The sequence below is a fragment of the Limulus polyphemus genome, unplaced genomic scaffold (genome assembly GCF_000517525.1).
Source record: "Limulus polyphemus unplaced genomic scaffold, Limulus_polyphemus-2.1.2 Scaffold1333, whole genome shotgun sequence".
In the NCBI taxonomy this organism is placed as follows: Eukaryota; Metazoa; Arthropoda; class Merostomata; order Xiphosura; family Limulidae; genus Limulus; species Limulus polyphemus.
This window is the reverse complement of record NW_013666943.1, coordinates 166182-181263: the sequence shown is the minus strand read 5'-3', so window position 1 is coordinate 181263 and position 15082 is coordinate 166182. Positions and strand designations below refer to the sequence as shown.

General features: G+C 35.7%; 1 protein-coding gene across 1 annotated transcript in view; it reads right to left on the bottom strand.

The window, feature by feature from the left end:
• Positions 1–15082, bottom strand: part of LOC106463142 (retroviral integration site protein Fli-1 homolog) — a 139400-nt gene that overhangs the window by 60485 nt on the left and 63833 nt on the right. Inside the window, exon 5 of the mRNA XM_013923130.2 lies at positions 2143–2193. Within this exon, the coding sequence (XP_013778584.1) occupies positions 2143–2193 (51 nt within the window). The remainder of the gene's footprint in view (positions 1–2142; positions 2194–15082) is intronic.

Below are 15082 nucleotides of genomic sequence, written 5' to 3'. Positions count from 1 at the left end.
TACATTTGCTGTTATGTTAAACTTATATTCAAGTTTTTCTTCATCGCCCATTCAAGCCGTCTCCAAGTATTATTAGTCTCAAAGTGGGTTCCTCGTCATTGAATAATGAAACTGTTATTAACATTGTGATGATGAATCGTTAAAAGTGTTCTAGTATGACCAAATGAACGAACTCCTAACAGGAATCTAACCCATTAATATCTACAAATGAACGAACTCCTAACAGGAATCTAACCCATTAATATCTAGCAGATACATAACCCATCAATATAATCAGAGGGTTATCAAAGTTCACAAAATTTAAACTAACTCCTAACGTTTATATATCTCATCAATACGATCAGATGAGTCTCCGAAGTTCTCAAAAATTAAGTTAACTCCTAACAAGCATGCTTGTCCATTGGTATGATCAGATGAGATTTCATAGATAAGCACTTGTTCATTACATACTTTTAACATTAAAAACTTTTTTTGCGTAAGTTAATTATGAAATAGTTTAAACTACTAAAAAAGAGAAAACTGACAATGATGTGGTACAAAGTTGTTTTAAGAAGTTTAGCACTTTCTTGTATCTTCTGAGAGCTCATTACATACACACAATGAGTTTATTAACTCAATAGTTTTTAACAATAGCTAAAAAACGCCAAAAAAAGAAAGAAATATAGTCAATAAATACAACAAAAATACGTGAGAGTTTTGGTATCTTCCTTACTAATATGTTTTACCAATTAATGCTATCTTAAAATACACAGAGAAATACACGCGATTTGGGATAATTTATACTGTAAAGGATAACTATTAAAAATACATATGAGTGCATATTCCGAGCTTGTAAACATAGTTTATAATATAACTATTTTACAGAAATCTTGGCGGTGCTTAATTTTTGCCGAATCTGTGGTCTGGAACTTATTTGGAATATTTCTTATATTTAAAGACGAAATTAATTTTAAGACTGTCTCGGTTGCACTATGGATTGATATTTGACTGATGTAGCTCTGAAACTAAAGACACCCATCAGCAGTTCATTGTTTTCTAGAAATTAAACAACGTAACTCAGAAGTTTTAATACTAAACAACGCAACTCAAAAAATTTTAGCACTAAACAACGCAACTCAGAAATTTTAACACTCGAAATAGAGATATTTATTATTCTAAAAAAATGAAATTGGGCATAAAAGTAACAACAGCCTAATAAAACTGTAATTGGTAGACATAAGAGCTGTGGTGTTAAGTTATTATCATTAGTAAGACTATATAATGATATTAGACATAAAAGTAACAACAGCCTAATAAAACTGTAATTGGTAGACATAAGAGCTGTGGTGTTAAGTTATTATCATTAGTAAGACTATATAATGATATTAGACATAAAAGTAACAACAGCCTAATAAAACTGTAATTAGTAGACATAAGAGCTGTGGTGTTAAGTTATTATTATTAGTAAGACTATATATGGTTATAAATAGAAGGTAAACTATATAGAGAATGCTATAGAATGAAAAGCAAACACTCAAAGTTATATATCCATCCGTCTATCTTTCTGTCTGTCTATCTACTTTGTTGTTAAAATAGACAAAGCAAAATTATTTTAAATCAACTCTCTCTGACAGAAACGTCAAACAATAAGGCTAGCAATGTTTTAACATATGCTAGAAAAAGATGTATTATTTATTTTTTCAGCGTGTCCGGAAAGGCTGGAACCATAGATGATTCATATCTTAATTTTACACACGTGACTGATTGTGGCGCTGTCAAAGCACGAGAAGGTCAGGTGAATCCAAACTTGTTTCGAATTAAAAGGACAGCGTCTTGAACACATTCTGTAATATTCGTTGAAGTGCCTATGGTTTCAGACTTTTCGGACATCCTGTGCAAACAAGCTCGTAATTCTAATTTCATTGTACAGTAAGAAGGTACTATATAAACATCTATATCCCATATATTCTTAACTACGGCAAGGAAAGTTATAGTTGTAGTTTGTGTAAAAAAAAACTTACATAACTGTTATTAGTGTGGATCTTGTGAGTAAACATGTAGATCGAGTGCCAAAGTGTACAGGCAGACTTAACTTCGCGACTTTGCGTTCATCGGAAGAAGCCCGTTTTACAGGGAATGTGTTTTTAACATCTATATACTCACCTTGTGGTTGAGTTGGAGTAGGCGAAGGCCAAGCTCCTTTGTACGAAGGTTCTGAAAATCAAAATAAGACGTTATAAGCTGTGGTGAAGTCACAAAATATTTCCGTTACATGTTTTTACTTCAATTATCCGTGCTTATTTGTTTATGTTTGTAATTCACTCAAACTGAAGCTATACTGTCAAATATCGTACTTGATATTTGATGCTCACTACAGTGAACAGAGACGAAGTTTGCAAAACAAAAAAACTGGGATAAGAAACACATAATGTATCAAACACATATTCAGTGTGGTATGTCGAGATTTTGCCACCCTAACTGTGTTGTTCTACCTCCCACGGTCCTGTAAATCATAATCCACTATGATTAGTGAGCTTACAACCAAGTGGACACAACAACAACAACAACAAGCGTTACAGGAAATGTTACATTATATAAACTAAAATCTTCTTCCACTAGGTCCAAAGACTTTCATATCTTTATTACTTCTCATTCTAGCAAGTTTAAAGTTCTGTCAGTTGTCAACACTAAGTTTTGTCTTGTAAATATTGATACACACGAGCAACAACACGCAGGCCCGGTTTTCTTTTGAACTCTGAAAATATTGTAATAAATAACTGACCAAAATGACAGTGTCTTTGTTTTCTTACAAATGTGATTTAACTTATCCCTTCTTTAGCGAAAACCTTATATGGAGTTTTGAGAAACCAGTGATTAAATTAACCAGAACTTTATCAATACTTGGGTCAGAGTTTTTAATCATCACTCGGGTCGGAGTTTTAATCATCACTTAGGTCAGAGTTTTAGCAGAACTCAGGTCAAAGTTTTTAGTGACATTCAGAATAGAGTTTTTAGTAATACTCCTATCAGAGATTCAGCAACACTTGGGTCAGGGTTTTAGCAACACTTGGATCAGAGTTTTAGTAATACTCGGGTCAGAGATTTTAGTAACACTTGGATCAGAGTTTTAGTAACACTCGGATCAGAGATTCAGCAACACTTTGGTCAGGGTTTTAGCAACACTTGGATCAGAGTTTTAGCAATACTCGGGTCAGAGATTTTAGTAACACTTGGATCAGAGTTTTAGTAACACTTGGATCAGAGTTTTAGTAACACTTAGATCAGAGTTTTAGTAACACTTGGATCAGAGTTTTAAGCAACACCTACATGCACTTTTTTCTAACCTGTTACCAAGTGTATCGAATATTTTTACTTAAACCCACATTTATGGGTTTTTCACTACATCTGGAATTCAATAATCTGTTTTTAGTAACACCCGCACCTGCAACTTTGTTTTTCTCTCAGGAGGAAAGAGAAAAACCTCTTTGCACAAAGAAGAACAATAAATGTGTTAAATAGTGTCCAACGTACGGACACGCCTCACTTATTCAGCATTTAAATTGTTTTATTAACGTCTCCAATGAAAGAGTGATCGGAAGGACAATCAGAATATTTCAAAGATGAGACAGTTCACATCATAACCAACTTTAGTTGTAGTACACACACACACACACACCTTTTGATTAAAAAATAGATCTTTAGCATAACATATGTACATGGATTTAAGTATCTTACAATCAACAGAAAACAGTTTGTTTCATAAGATCCCTTTTTCTCTAAGAACAATATTTGAGTCTTGAAGAAAGTATTTTACAATAAACAGAAAACAGTTTGTTTCATATCAATTTCATTACATCTTTGTTCTTTATGAACAAAATATGAATCTCGAATAAGTGTCTTACAATCAACAGAAAACAGTTTGTTTCATAAGATCCCTTTTTCTCTAAGAACAATATCTGAGTCTTGAAAAAAGTATTTTACAATAAACAGAAAACAGTTTGTTTCATATCAATTTCATTACACTCTTTGTTCTCTATGAACAAAATATGAATCCTTGAAAAGTTTTACCAACACTATGAAGAAGAAAAATATATAAAGAAAGTAAGAAAAAAACAGTATTTCATTACAAGTCTTGTTTAAAAATTCACGTTTAATTACTTGCCTACTATTGTGAGCGTAGTGTTAACTAACTTCTCTAAAGGATTGGTTAATTTGAGATTTTTTGTTCTTACAAATATTAGTTTTTTCTTCCAAAAATGAAAAGATAGCATTATTAAAAAAAGTATTACCAGTGAAAAGCATGGGAAGGTTTGCAATGGGTGAGCCGTTATTACAAGGGAAAAAATCTGACGGTTTCCCAGTCTGCATCCACAGCCGACACACCTCCGCGGTCCCGTAGCGACACGGGAGTTGATGTGGACACTCGCCGTCTCGCGCCACGGTGGTCAGTGCCAGCCCTTCAACGGGCGCGGAACAGCATAAACACCGGCCCCCACAGGTCCACGTGCTTTCGGCCTGCTCCGCTGCACGGGCACTTCGAGAAATGATTGTAAGGATTAGATTTAACCTGCTGTATGAGGAGTTATCAACGATGCTTCGACAAAGCGTTGGCGACGAGTCTGCACGAGCAAAGGTTGTGGAGAAACTTTGTCCCACTGCGACTTGCGGCAGCACTGGTTAATAAAATCTGTGCTACCGTGTCCACGTACACATTCGCCATGGGTTGATCGATTAACTCCAACAGGCTTTATAAACGGCCTCTTAATAGTGGTGTTCAACCGCATAGCTGCCGACACGTCTCCAAGCGGACCCAGCCAATCAGCGTCCTCAACGAGTTATGACGTCCGGAGTGCGTGCCAAGTGGCTCATGTGTTTCCGTACTATGATAGCCGCCAATCAGAGTAAGATAGAGCGCCCTTTCCCGCCACATGTTAATGAATTATGCTTATTTTGTCACCCTATGGAACGATGCTTCTCTTGTGGCCCAGAGAGTAGCGGTCGTGAGTCAGAAGACTAGCGGAAAAGAAAGCTACCGGAACGCGGGATTTTCTATTTCCTTCGTTCCGGTGTTGGAAGAAATAAAATCTTTTATAGCGGAAGGAAAATGGAAACTAAGGTCAAGAGTGACGGAAACTCTAATGTTTGTAGCAAAAACATTAAACGACATGGATGTCATTTGACAAATAATTATATATCACCATTTATTTTTTATTTTTTGCTGAAAGAGCGACACCTGGATTAACGATTAACTTACAACAAAAGGCTTAGAAATAAAAATACGGTATCATTAAATTCTATCTCTCTTCGCAAGTATTTTTCGTAGTTATGCACAGAGACTAAACGCTACTTAATTTCCGTGTAATTATAATACATTACGACATAATAGAATTTATTTTTTCTCACTCGATTAAGCTTTCTTTGAACGAGCACTTTTGCACTAACAGTAAAGTCACCTCTGATCTGAAAAGAAGATGAATAAATGCTTATATCGATACAGGCCTTTTTTTTCTACTGCTTGGAATATGTCGTTTTGTCAAGTTCAGGAACATTCCTCATATTTGATGGTCACAAATACTGTCGACCAATCGCAACTTTCTCTTAATATCACGTGACATACTAAGATGTATGATGGATCAAACACATAATTAGCCAATCATCGCAATAGCGAGAGGCTCTTCGTTCTAATAGTAGAAGGATAGGTGTGGTGATTCGTTATAGCCGGATGGAATAAAAGACGAAAAATCTCTGTGTGAAAATAGAACAAAAACATAGTTTTCAAATACCAGAAACAGAAAAGAAGATGGAACAGTGGTTTATTTATAGTGGAGAGACTTGCAGTTGTTAAAAATTGAATAGAATACATTTATAAATCAAATAATAAAACAAACAAAAAAAACGAAATTCAATAACAGAAACAAAATAGATGTTATCGAAAGTAAATTGAAAACAAATTGACTATTAAGTAAGAGAAAAAATAGACATGAATAGAAACTAGAGTGATAAAAAATATATGAGACGAAACTTCCGCAACAAAAATTCCTGATTTTTCCAAGGCAGAAACGGATCTGAGTGAAAATTTCAAACTGTGTTTTCACGATCCACATTCTCACTGCAGCTCAAAAATCACAAAATTAATTAACATTTACTTGAAGATATCTCTGCTCCATGTCACCGTTATGACATAGCCGATCCCACATATACAAAGCGATGTAGGATACAATACGACTATCCCATAAAACAGTCTATAGCCTCCTTTATCAAATCCTACTAGAGAAAGTAACATTTAGAGTTAAATTAGCACATGACCTCAACTGCATTGAAGATGTTACGAAATAGAACTTTAGAACAAAATTAAAAAGTTTATAAATATGAAATATTTGTTATATATGCAGGAGAAATCTGTGGCGTCTGCTTTCCACAACCATAATGTATATGTCAATGAATTACCAAAGAGTTTTTGTTTTATACTAGCCTAACTAAGAACAATGAGTAGCTAATGACGTAAATTAATTTTCTAATGAGCTTAAGAAAGTTCACTTGATAGGCAAAAACTAAAAGTAATCAAACTACTCCTTATTCAAACGGGGAACACCACGTGTCAATAGACAATTTGTACCATGTAATTCAACTATGTTCCATTCAAACTGGGAATACCGTGTGTCAATAGACAATTTGTACCATGTAATCCAACTATGTTCCATTCAAACTGGGAACACTGCGTGTCAATAGACAATTTGTACCATGGAATTCAACTATGTTCCATTCATACTGGGAATGCCGCGTCTCAGTAGGGAATTTGTACCATGGAATCCAGCTATGTTCCATTCAAACTGGGATCACTGTGTGTCAATAGAGAATTTGTAACATGTAATCCAACTATGTTCCATTCAAACTGGGAATACCGTGTGTCAATAGACAATTTGTACCATGGAATCCAACTATGTTCCATTCAAACTGGGAATACCGCGTGTCAATAGACAATTTGTACCATGGAATCCAACTATGTTCCATTCATACTGGGAATGCCGCGTCTCAGTAGGGAATTTGTAACATGTAATCCAACTATGTTCCATTCAAACTGGGAATACCGTGTGTCAATAGACAATTTGTACCATGTAATCCAACTATGTTCCATTCAAACTAGGAACACTGCGTGTCAATAGACAATTTGTACCATGGAATCCAACTATGTTCCATTCATACTGGGAATGCCGCGTCTCAGTAGGGAATTTGTACCATGGAATCCAACTATGTTCCATTCAAACTGGGAATACTGTGTGTCAATAGACAATTTGTACCATAGAATCCAACTATGTTCCATTCATACTGGGAATACTGTGTGTCAATAGACAATTTGTAAAATGTAATCCAACTATGTTCCATTCATACTGGGAATACTGCGTGTCAATAGACAATTTGTACAATGTAATCCAACTATGTTCTATTCAAACGGGAAACACCGCGTGTCAGTAGAGAATTTGTACCATGTAATCTATGTTCCATTCAAACTGGGAACACCGCGTCTCAGTAAGGAATTTGTACCATGTAATCTATGTTCCATTCAAACTGGGAACACCGCGTCTCAGTAAGGAATTTGTACCATGTAATCTATGTTCCATTCAAACTGGGAACGCCGCATGTCAATAGAGAATTTGTACCATGTAATCTATGTTCCATTCAAACTGGGAACGCCACATGTCAATAGAGAATTTGTACTATGTAATCCAAATATGCCCCATGCAAACTATGTTCCATTAGTTGTACATAGCGTGTTCTAATGCAGGCCTGTTTCACATATTATTGTTGTTGTTTTAGGTACACAATTAGCTATCTGCTCTTTGTCCATCGCGGGGAATCGAACGCCAGATGTTAGTATTGTAAATTCGTAATCTTGCCGCTGAACCGAGAATAATAAAACACTACTTTGTGACATGTTCCGATATCATATTTCTACTCTTTATAACGTTATACTCTGCATTTAGCAAGTACTAATTGGGCGCGCGAAGCAAGAATTAAATGTTGAAACATTTAATGAGTTACTGAATGTGAGAGATAATGGAAAGAAATTTTCTTTAACGTATGCAGTTTGATATTTTGTTAACACTGGTTAGATATGCTAAAATACCAACTTATATTATCCCTGACAGGTATCGCTGCAATTGCCCTCGTTGAGCCTTTAAAATAGCCTAAAGAGAAGACAGGGTTGGAAATAACAACGTGGGAGTTAATGTAAAAAATTCACGACGTTGCCAGTTGTTTGTTTTCATATAGCAAAGCCACATTAGGTTATCCCCACCAAGGGAAATCGAACCCATGATTTTAGCTCTGTAAATCCGAAGACTTACCGCTGTCCCACCAGGGGACTTGCCAATAGTTTAAATGTGGCCAAGTGCTAGTCCTGGTGAGCAAAAATGAAAACATCAGCAATAAAGAATCCATATGGGTTGATTCAAGTCATGCCATTTAAAAATAAGTCTCAGCTAGCTCTTCATTTTGATGGAAAATTCTCGAAGTGCAGTGTTAGTTTAAGCTCTTTTTTGTGCTATAAATAAAAGTCATTCGGAAGCCACAACAAATAAAAGTACATAAATGAATAATAAAGACGTGAGTTTCGTGAAAAACGCTTGAATGCAACCATTGCCTTGCAGCATCTACGCCCCTTTAATAAATATGGTTTCTTGCGCACCCCCTTCTTTTTTAAATGAGTGAAAGAGTGAGTTAAGTGACGAGATGTAATACACTAATACTCACTAAATAGTTATGTGTGTTGTAGTAAATACGTCTAGTTTAATTAATAGAAGAATTATTATACTATTTGGCTTTACCCTAATCCCTCGCGTCCCTCAAGAAATAATTTGCACCTCGGGGGGGGGGGGGGGGTTCACACTTTGGGAAGCGCTGACTTACAGTAAACCTCTGCAAGCTAGCGGAAATATCACGTCTGTTTTTTTTACTTTTTACACTACGCGCTGCAAACAGTTAGTTCGCTGCATATATTTTTTTTACCAAGTCGTCCATTATATAAGAATATTTTTTATTACAGCAACAATGTGAGAAAATGTTCTATATAATAATTCTATCAACAGCTTGGCATTAACTAAGACCGACTAGAACACGTGCTGGCTTCCAAATCCACGTGACAGGCCCCATGGTGAGCTCAGCATTAGATAACTATTCATCAACGTATACATATAAAGTAAAGAAAGGCCATAGCCGTCTTTTAATTTGTTTGTACGGGACAGTACCGGATCGAATTCATCACAGCATCATCCCGAAGATCCTCCGTTCTATCCCGTCTCCCACTTCTCCCAGCAATACCGTTCAATGAGTGTCGTTCTGGACGCAATACTAACACGCGACAAGCAGCGTGTCGCACGTGCTCCATCCAAAGCACGTGCTCTCACTGTATGCAAACGTTACAAAACCCTATCGAAACGTTCAAAGCGCTTTTATGAATTTAGTTAAGAACCGACCTCTATCGTACAATTTTTCCGTTCAACATTCATTGCCATGGTTTAAAGTTGATAGCTGTTTTGACCTTCATTCGATATCTTCACAGTAAGCCAACACAGGCGTTACAACGATATCACTTGTATGTTTCTAACATCAGATGTAAGTTGAGGCTGCGTTTCAAATGTTGCGTAATGTGTAAATTGTTTACCATTCTAAGCTGTAGTTACGACAGAAGAAAATTAAAAGACTCGTCATCTTTAAACATGGGTTTTTGTTTGTAAGTTTATCACTAACTCCTGCTTGGACACAAAATGTCTCTTTTGGTGCTGATTTTCATATTAATTTATACAAATTATTTGATTCAGTTTACAATATAATAAATACCAAATGCAGCTTTGCAACAAAATTCTGGTTTTACTATTAGTTTCTACACAAGGCCAGATTGAGCCTACTAGGGACCAAGGGACTAATATATCTTTAGGGTCTCATAAATGGATCTGTGCATGTTTTTCAAATATAGTCAAAGCTGATGGGGTTCCTAAAGTCTTCGGAACCCCTAGGCTATTGGCCCATCAGCCCTTGTTTTAATTCGGCATTGTTTTTACAAATCATTTTAAACAGCTTGCAAACTATAACTGTCTACCAATTTGAGCATAGCGTTAGAACTTGTGGTTTTTGGTATTTAGTTTCAACACATAACTTTAAACAGCTTACAGTCTATAGCTTTCTGCAAGTTTATTTCAGGAAAATCTTTAGGCAGTGCTTGTTCCTTAGATGAGTTTAAAGGCTGAAAACCGTTTTAAAAAGTAAGGAATAAAAAATGCAGCTATGATAGCGGTTTTCTTTAACAATAACGTTGATCAGTATCGTACGTCTTCCTCTATAGCCTACTCTTAAAGATGGTTATCGATTGAAATAGTTTTGTTCGTGTTGGATATAAGTTTACTAAAACGCTTGGATATCCATAGAAGAACTACCCTAGTGATTACAATAACCGCTATTGACCCGTTCCAATAAAGATGTTTTTTTTTTTGTTGTTGTTGAACCTGTGAAAATGTGAGCTCAAATTTTACAACACTGCCCAAAACAGTGAAAATATTTAAACTCTAGAAACTCTTGTGATTGGAAAATAAATATTGTACTAGTGAGAGTTCAATAGAGTAAGTATGAAATATAAAACAACTTTTCATCACGAAATATAGTTTGACCACAAGCTCTGGTTTTAAAACATTTTGATATCACATAGGAGTGACTTAGCTACCTATATGCCTATCTGTCCGACCATTCTTCTGTCTATTTAGCAGCCTGTCTGTCTTTCTGTATCTATCCTTTTATCTATCTATCTGCCTCTCTGCCAGTCCATTCCGTTCCCCATTCCATCTCTATAGCCTGTCTGTATGTCCACCCATCTATTGTTTTATCTATCTGTCTGTCCGTCCGGTTATATAACTATCTATCTGTCTAGAACTTCTTAATGTGCGTGTGTTTGCGTTTCACATTTGTTTTCTAATGCTATAATCGTTCTTGATGGTTAACAAACCATTACAGGTACCTTCCGTGTTCACTACTAAACTACACATTCCGACTCTACTAGATCCCGTCGGAAATTCATTTTCTCCCTTTCGACGGAAAGTATATTATCTCTTCAAGTGGGTAATGTACAAGCTAAAGACCAGAAGAGGAAGTCGTTTGCAAAGAAAATAATTTTTATCCAAAGTAAATCCCATTCGTCCTTAACTCTAGAGGAGAAACTCAATAGAACTACATCAAGAGTAATGGGTAAAGGGTTGAGGCTGTTCTGGTGGTCTATGTTAGCAATTACTCAAACCTTACGAGGTATCATACAGCTTTGTCATGGTTTTAGACAGTCCCTGGGTCTACTTTTTAATGGACATCAGTTGTCTCGTTTCCAATGCGGATGAATAATGTTAAGGCATTAAAGGAGTGCAGCGGAAATGAAAGTGAAACTCAACGAGGTGGTTTACTTTAAGTCTCGTGAGTAAGTGGCAGTGGTCAAAGCACTTAGCGGCCGGACGGAGGTCATCTCCCCATAGTTTGGGTGATAAGAGAGACAAAGAAAAACAGTTGCATAAGTTTTACTAAATCAGACTGTGTTGCTAATGTGCTCAAATAGAAAGCTCGATGAAAAGATAACTGGATTTGATGGATTTACCGAAAAGAAATCCGCAGATAGAACTCGTAACATTTGTGTGTATCTTTATTTAACAAATGTTGGTGTTGGTTCGTTCACAGACACGTACGTTCGTGTTCTTTCATAACAAAGAAGATGATATCTAACTTTGTAGCTAGATTAATCCAATATAAAAATAATTATCACTGGCTACTATAGCTCAAAACTAGAGTTCTCAGTTAACAATGGTAGTAAAAAATTTTCATATTTCCTTCTCTTTCTGTTTTGTAAAATGCACATTAAGTTTTAATTGTTGGTGTTTTAAAATAACTTGATCCCATTTTAACAGATCAAAGTATTATAACATCTTGGATATTTTGACGTCAGGTTTTAATTGTTCAACTGGTGTAAACAATATATTAGAACTACTACTAAAAGCTGATCCCCTATGATGACGTTTACAGAATTTGCAGCTGTAAAGCTCCAAACTTCTGCGTGTTGTTGGCATAGGTGGAAAGTTGCTTACATCGGCTGAGCGTAGTGAGAATGATATTTGAAGAAAATGATATGTTATGCTAAGAAGTGTATGTATTGTGAAGAGGCGGTGGAAAGAGAAATCTAGCCTGTTCCCCACCAAAACAACTTTCCTCGCTCTGCTCAACCTCCCTCGTCTTGGTTTCCAACCGGAAATAGAATTGGAAGAAAAAGAGAGGCGGACAGAAGAGGCTAGAAATGACAAATATTCAACCAGTCTTGCTATTTAATACAGAAAATTAATGACTTGTCAAGAGTAAATAACACATGAAGAGGGGGGTGTTACATCAGTGAAACCTTGAAATATGTATTCTTGTCGTCTCCACTGTGAAAGCGGCTAATCTTTATATGCAGTATGTGCTCAAGACACCTCAACGCTCCGAGTACTCGACTACACAAATCAGTAATAACATAATGTAGAGCAACAGGGAGAGAATACTGTCTACTGTGGAAGCTTTTGCTGTGAATCTAAGAAACTGACAGATTGCTCACACTTGACTTCACGACTGGCATTGGCCATTGTTATAGGTGTTTTGTTTGTGCACGTGATTGCGCGTAAGTATCACTTTGCTCCTTCCCTATACGTATCAATCAAGGCTTGTCTATATAACTTATTTCTAACGTACAAATTTCCCAGTGCAGCTTCACAAAATCATGTTATACTTGTTCCTTAGGAAGAAGTTTGTTTGTTTGTTTGTTTGTAGTTTAAGCACAAAGCTACACAATGGTTTATCTGTGCTCTGCTCACAACGGACATCGAAACCCGGTGTCTAGCGTTGTAAATCCGCAGACATACTAATGTGCCACTGGAATAAGAATATGTTGATCACGCTAACATGTTAAATGATGTGTCACTTATTTTTCTGAATGAACAACATTGCTATATTTTTTATACAGCATGATAATAGCATTTAACATTTCACACGATAAGATTAGGCCTAAGCTTTGCAGAGATTCAGAAATCCTTTTAGATATTCTAAAAACATCTTACAGTGAGAGACGCCAGAAGCACATTTACATTGGTGGGATAGTGAAGTCTATGTCTTATTACGGGTTTGACATTGAAGACAGGTCAGAAATTAAATTTCAAACTTTTTGCCAGTTTTAGAGTTCAGACAATTTCAACCACAGCATAAAATTAGGCAGCACTATTCCAATGTTTCACTGCGTATGCTTGTGGCAATAACATCCCAAAAAGTAAACTACGGCATGATCCAAAATTACATGTGTCTAGCAGCATTTTATCGTCCATGAAAATACATACAGATAAGAAAGTGATTTTTGTTATGTATTTCTATATAAGTATTATACGTGTGTTTAAGTTTATACAGTTCGTAGGTATATTAAGTTCATAGTAATGAATCTTATATTTGATCTACAATTAGCGCACACAATTTGCAAATTATCAAAGATCAGCTGCAGCGCCATCGTTTGGCTCAAAACTAATCTAAAAGTGGCAATACAGGACCGACATGTAATATTGATGAGGCATAACATCGTTCAGTAACACAGATATTTAAAAGAAGCATTAGAAAGAACATTAATGTACCAAATTATTTATGGGGCAAATGCCCCACTGGTTCCAGCATCCTTTAAAAAAAAAACAGCTCTGGCGAATTGGGCAGATAAACCCACGCTAATATTCTGTAAATAGTTTCACAATGGCAAAAAATATTCAATTTTAGTAAGGTTTATTAATTATCATGTAAACAATCAAACGGTTATTCGTTTCATTTCCTAAAAAAAAAGAACTAGATATGGTTAGTTTTAAATTCATTCACTTGCTACCAGAAGGCGCTGTGAGTCACTTTATTTCATGTTGCCACTCCATTATTTTGTAATCTCCCGGAAAGTTTCTGAATCATTATTTTTCATTAGTTCGAATAATATTTACAAGTTAGGTTTACTGTTGTATGATTTCTTCAGGTTCACGTTTTGTAAAATGACTGTTGTAAGGAAAACTACCTTACTGTCGGAAGGAGTAAAATGTTGTTTAATAAATGAGCCATTTTAATAGTATCGAATAATTACATAATGAAAATATATCTATGTTTGTTTGTTTCAAAATATTCGCGCAAATCCACGCAAAGGACTTTCTGCGCATAACCGTCCCTAATTTAAAATGATCAATTCGAGGGAAGACAGTTAGTGAAAACAGCACCCATCGCCAACTCTTGTGATCGATTTGTGATTGAAGACTGAGATTTAATTTTCATTTCTATGATGTACTGATCGCGTTTTTGCGGCAATAGGCCACGAATCTTAATCTCACGAAACTTACAGTTCGCGCTAAGCCATATCGAATCTTAATTTCAATATCTGTCCATCTATCTATATTAATTCTTATCTTTCTCTTTGTCTGACTGTTCGTCATTCTTTCTAATTGTCTCCCAGTAGCACAACGGTACGCTAGAAACCAAGTTTCGATACCCGTGGTGGTCAGAGCACAGATAACCCATTGTGTAGTTTTGTGCTTAATTAGAAACAAACAATCTTTCTACTTATCTGTCTATCAGTGTATCCAATCATTCACCTGTCAGTGTGACTGTCCGCTTGTGTTGACTGTGTTAAAAGTCACAAGTACAAAATTCCATATATATATATATATAACTTCAGTTAAGCACTAGAAAACCTCTGTAATTCAGGAACATCAACTGTTTGCGTTACGAGAAATTTAAAGCACGTTCACAGATAGATTGATTCAATGTTCATTCGAGTCTATGGTGAGTCCTAACGGTGCCACAATCTGTAGTTAAACGTGCATATCTAAGTAATACTGTAACTATGGTGGTCAAGAAACCACAGATGTATTTATTTATTCTTAAAAATGTATAATAGTAATGGAACGAAGTTTTCTTATAGGTTTTACGGTTATCCACGTACTAAATCTCTACTGTTTGATATTATGAAGACCACTCTATAATATAACTTTTGTTCGCAAGGACCAGTATAAAATGTAACTATTCTTCAATGCTAGAAGACAAG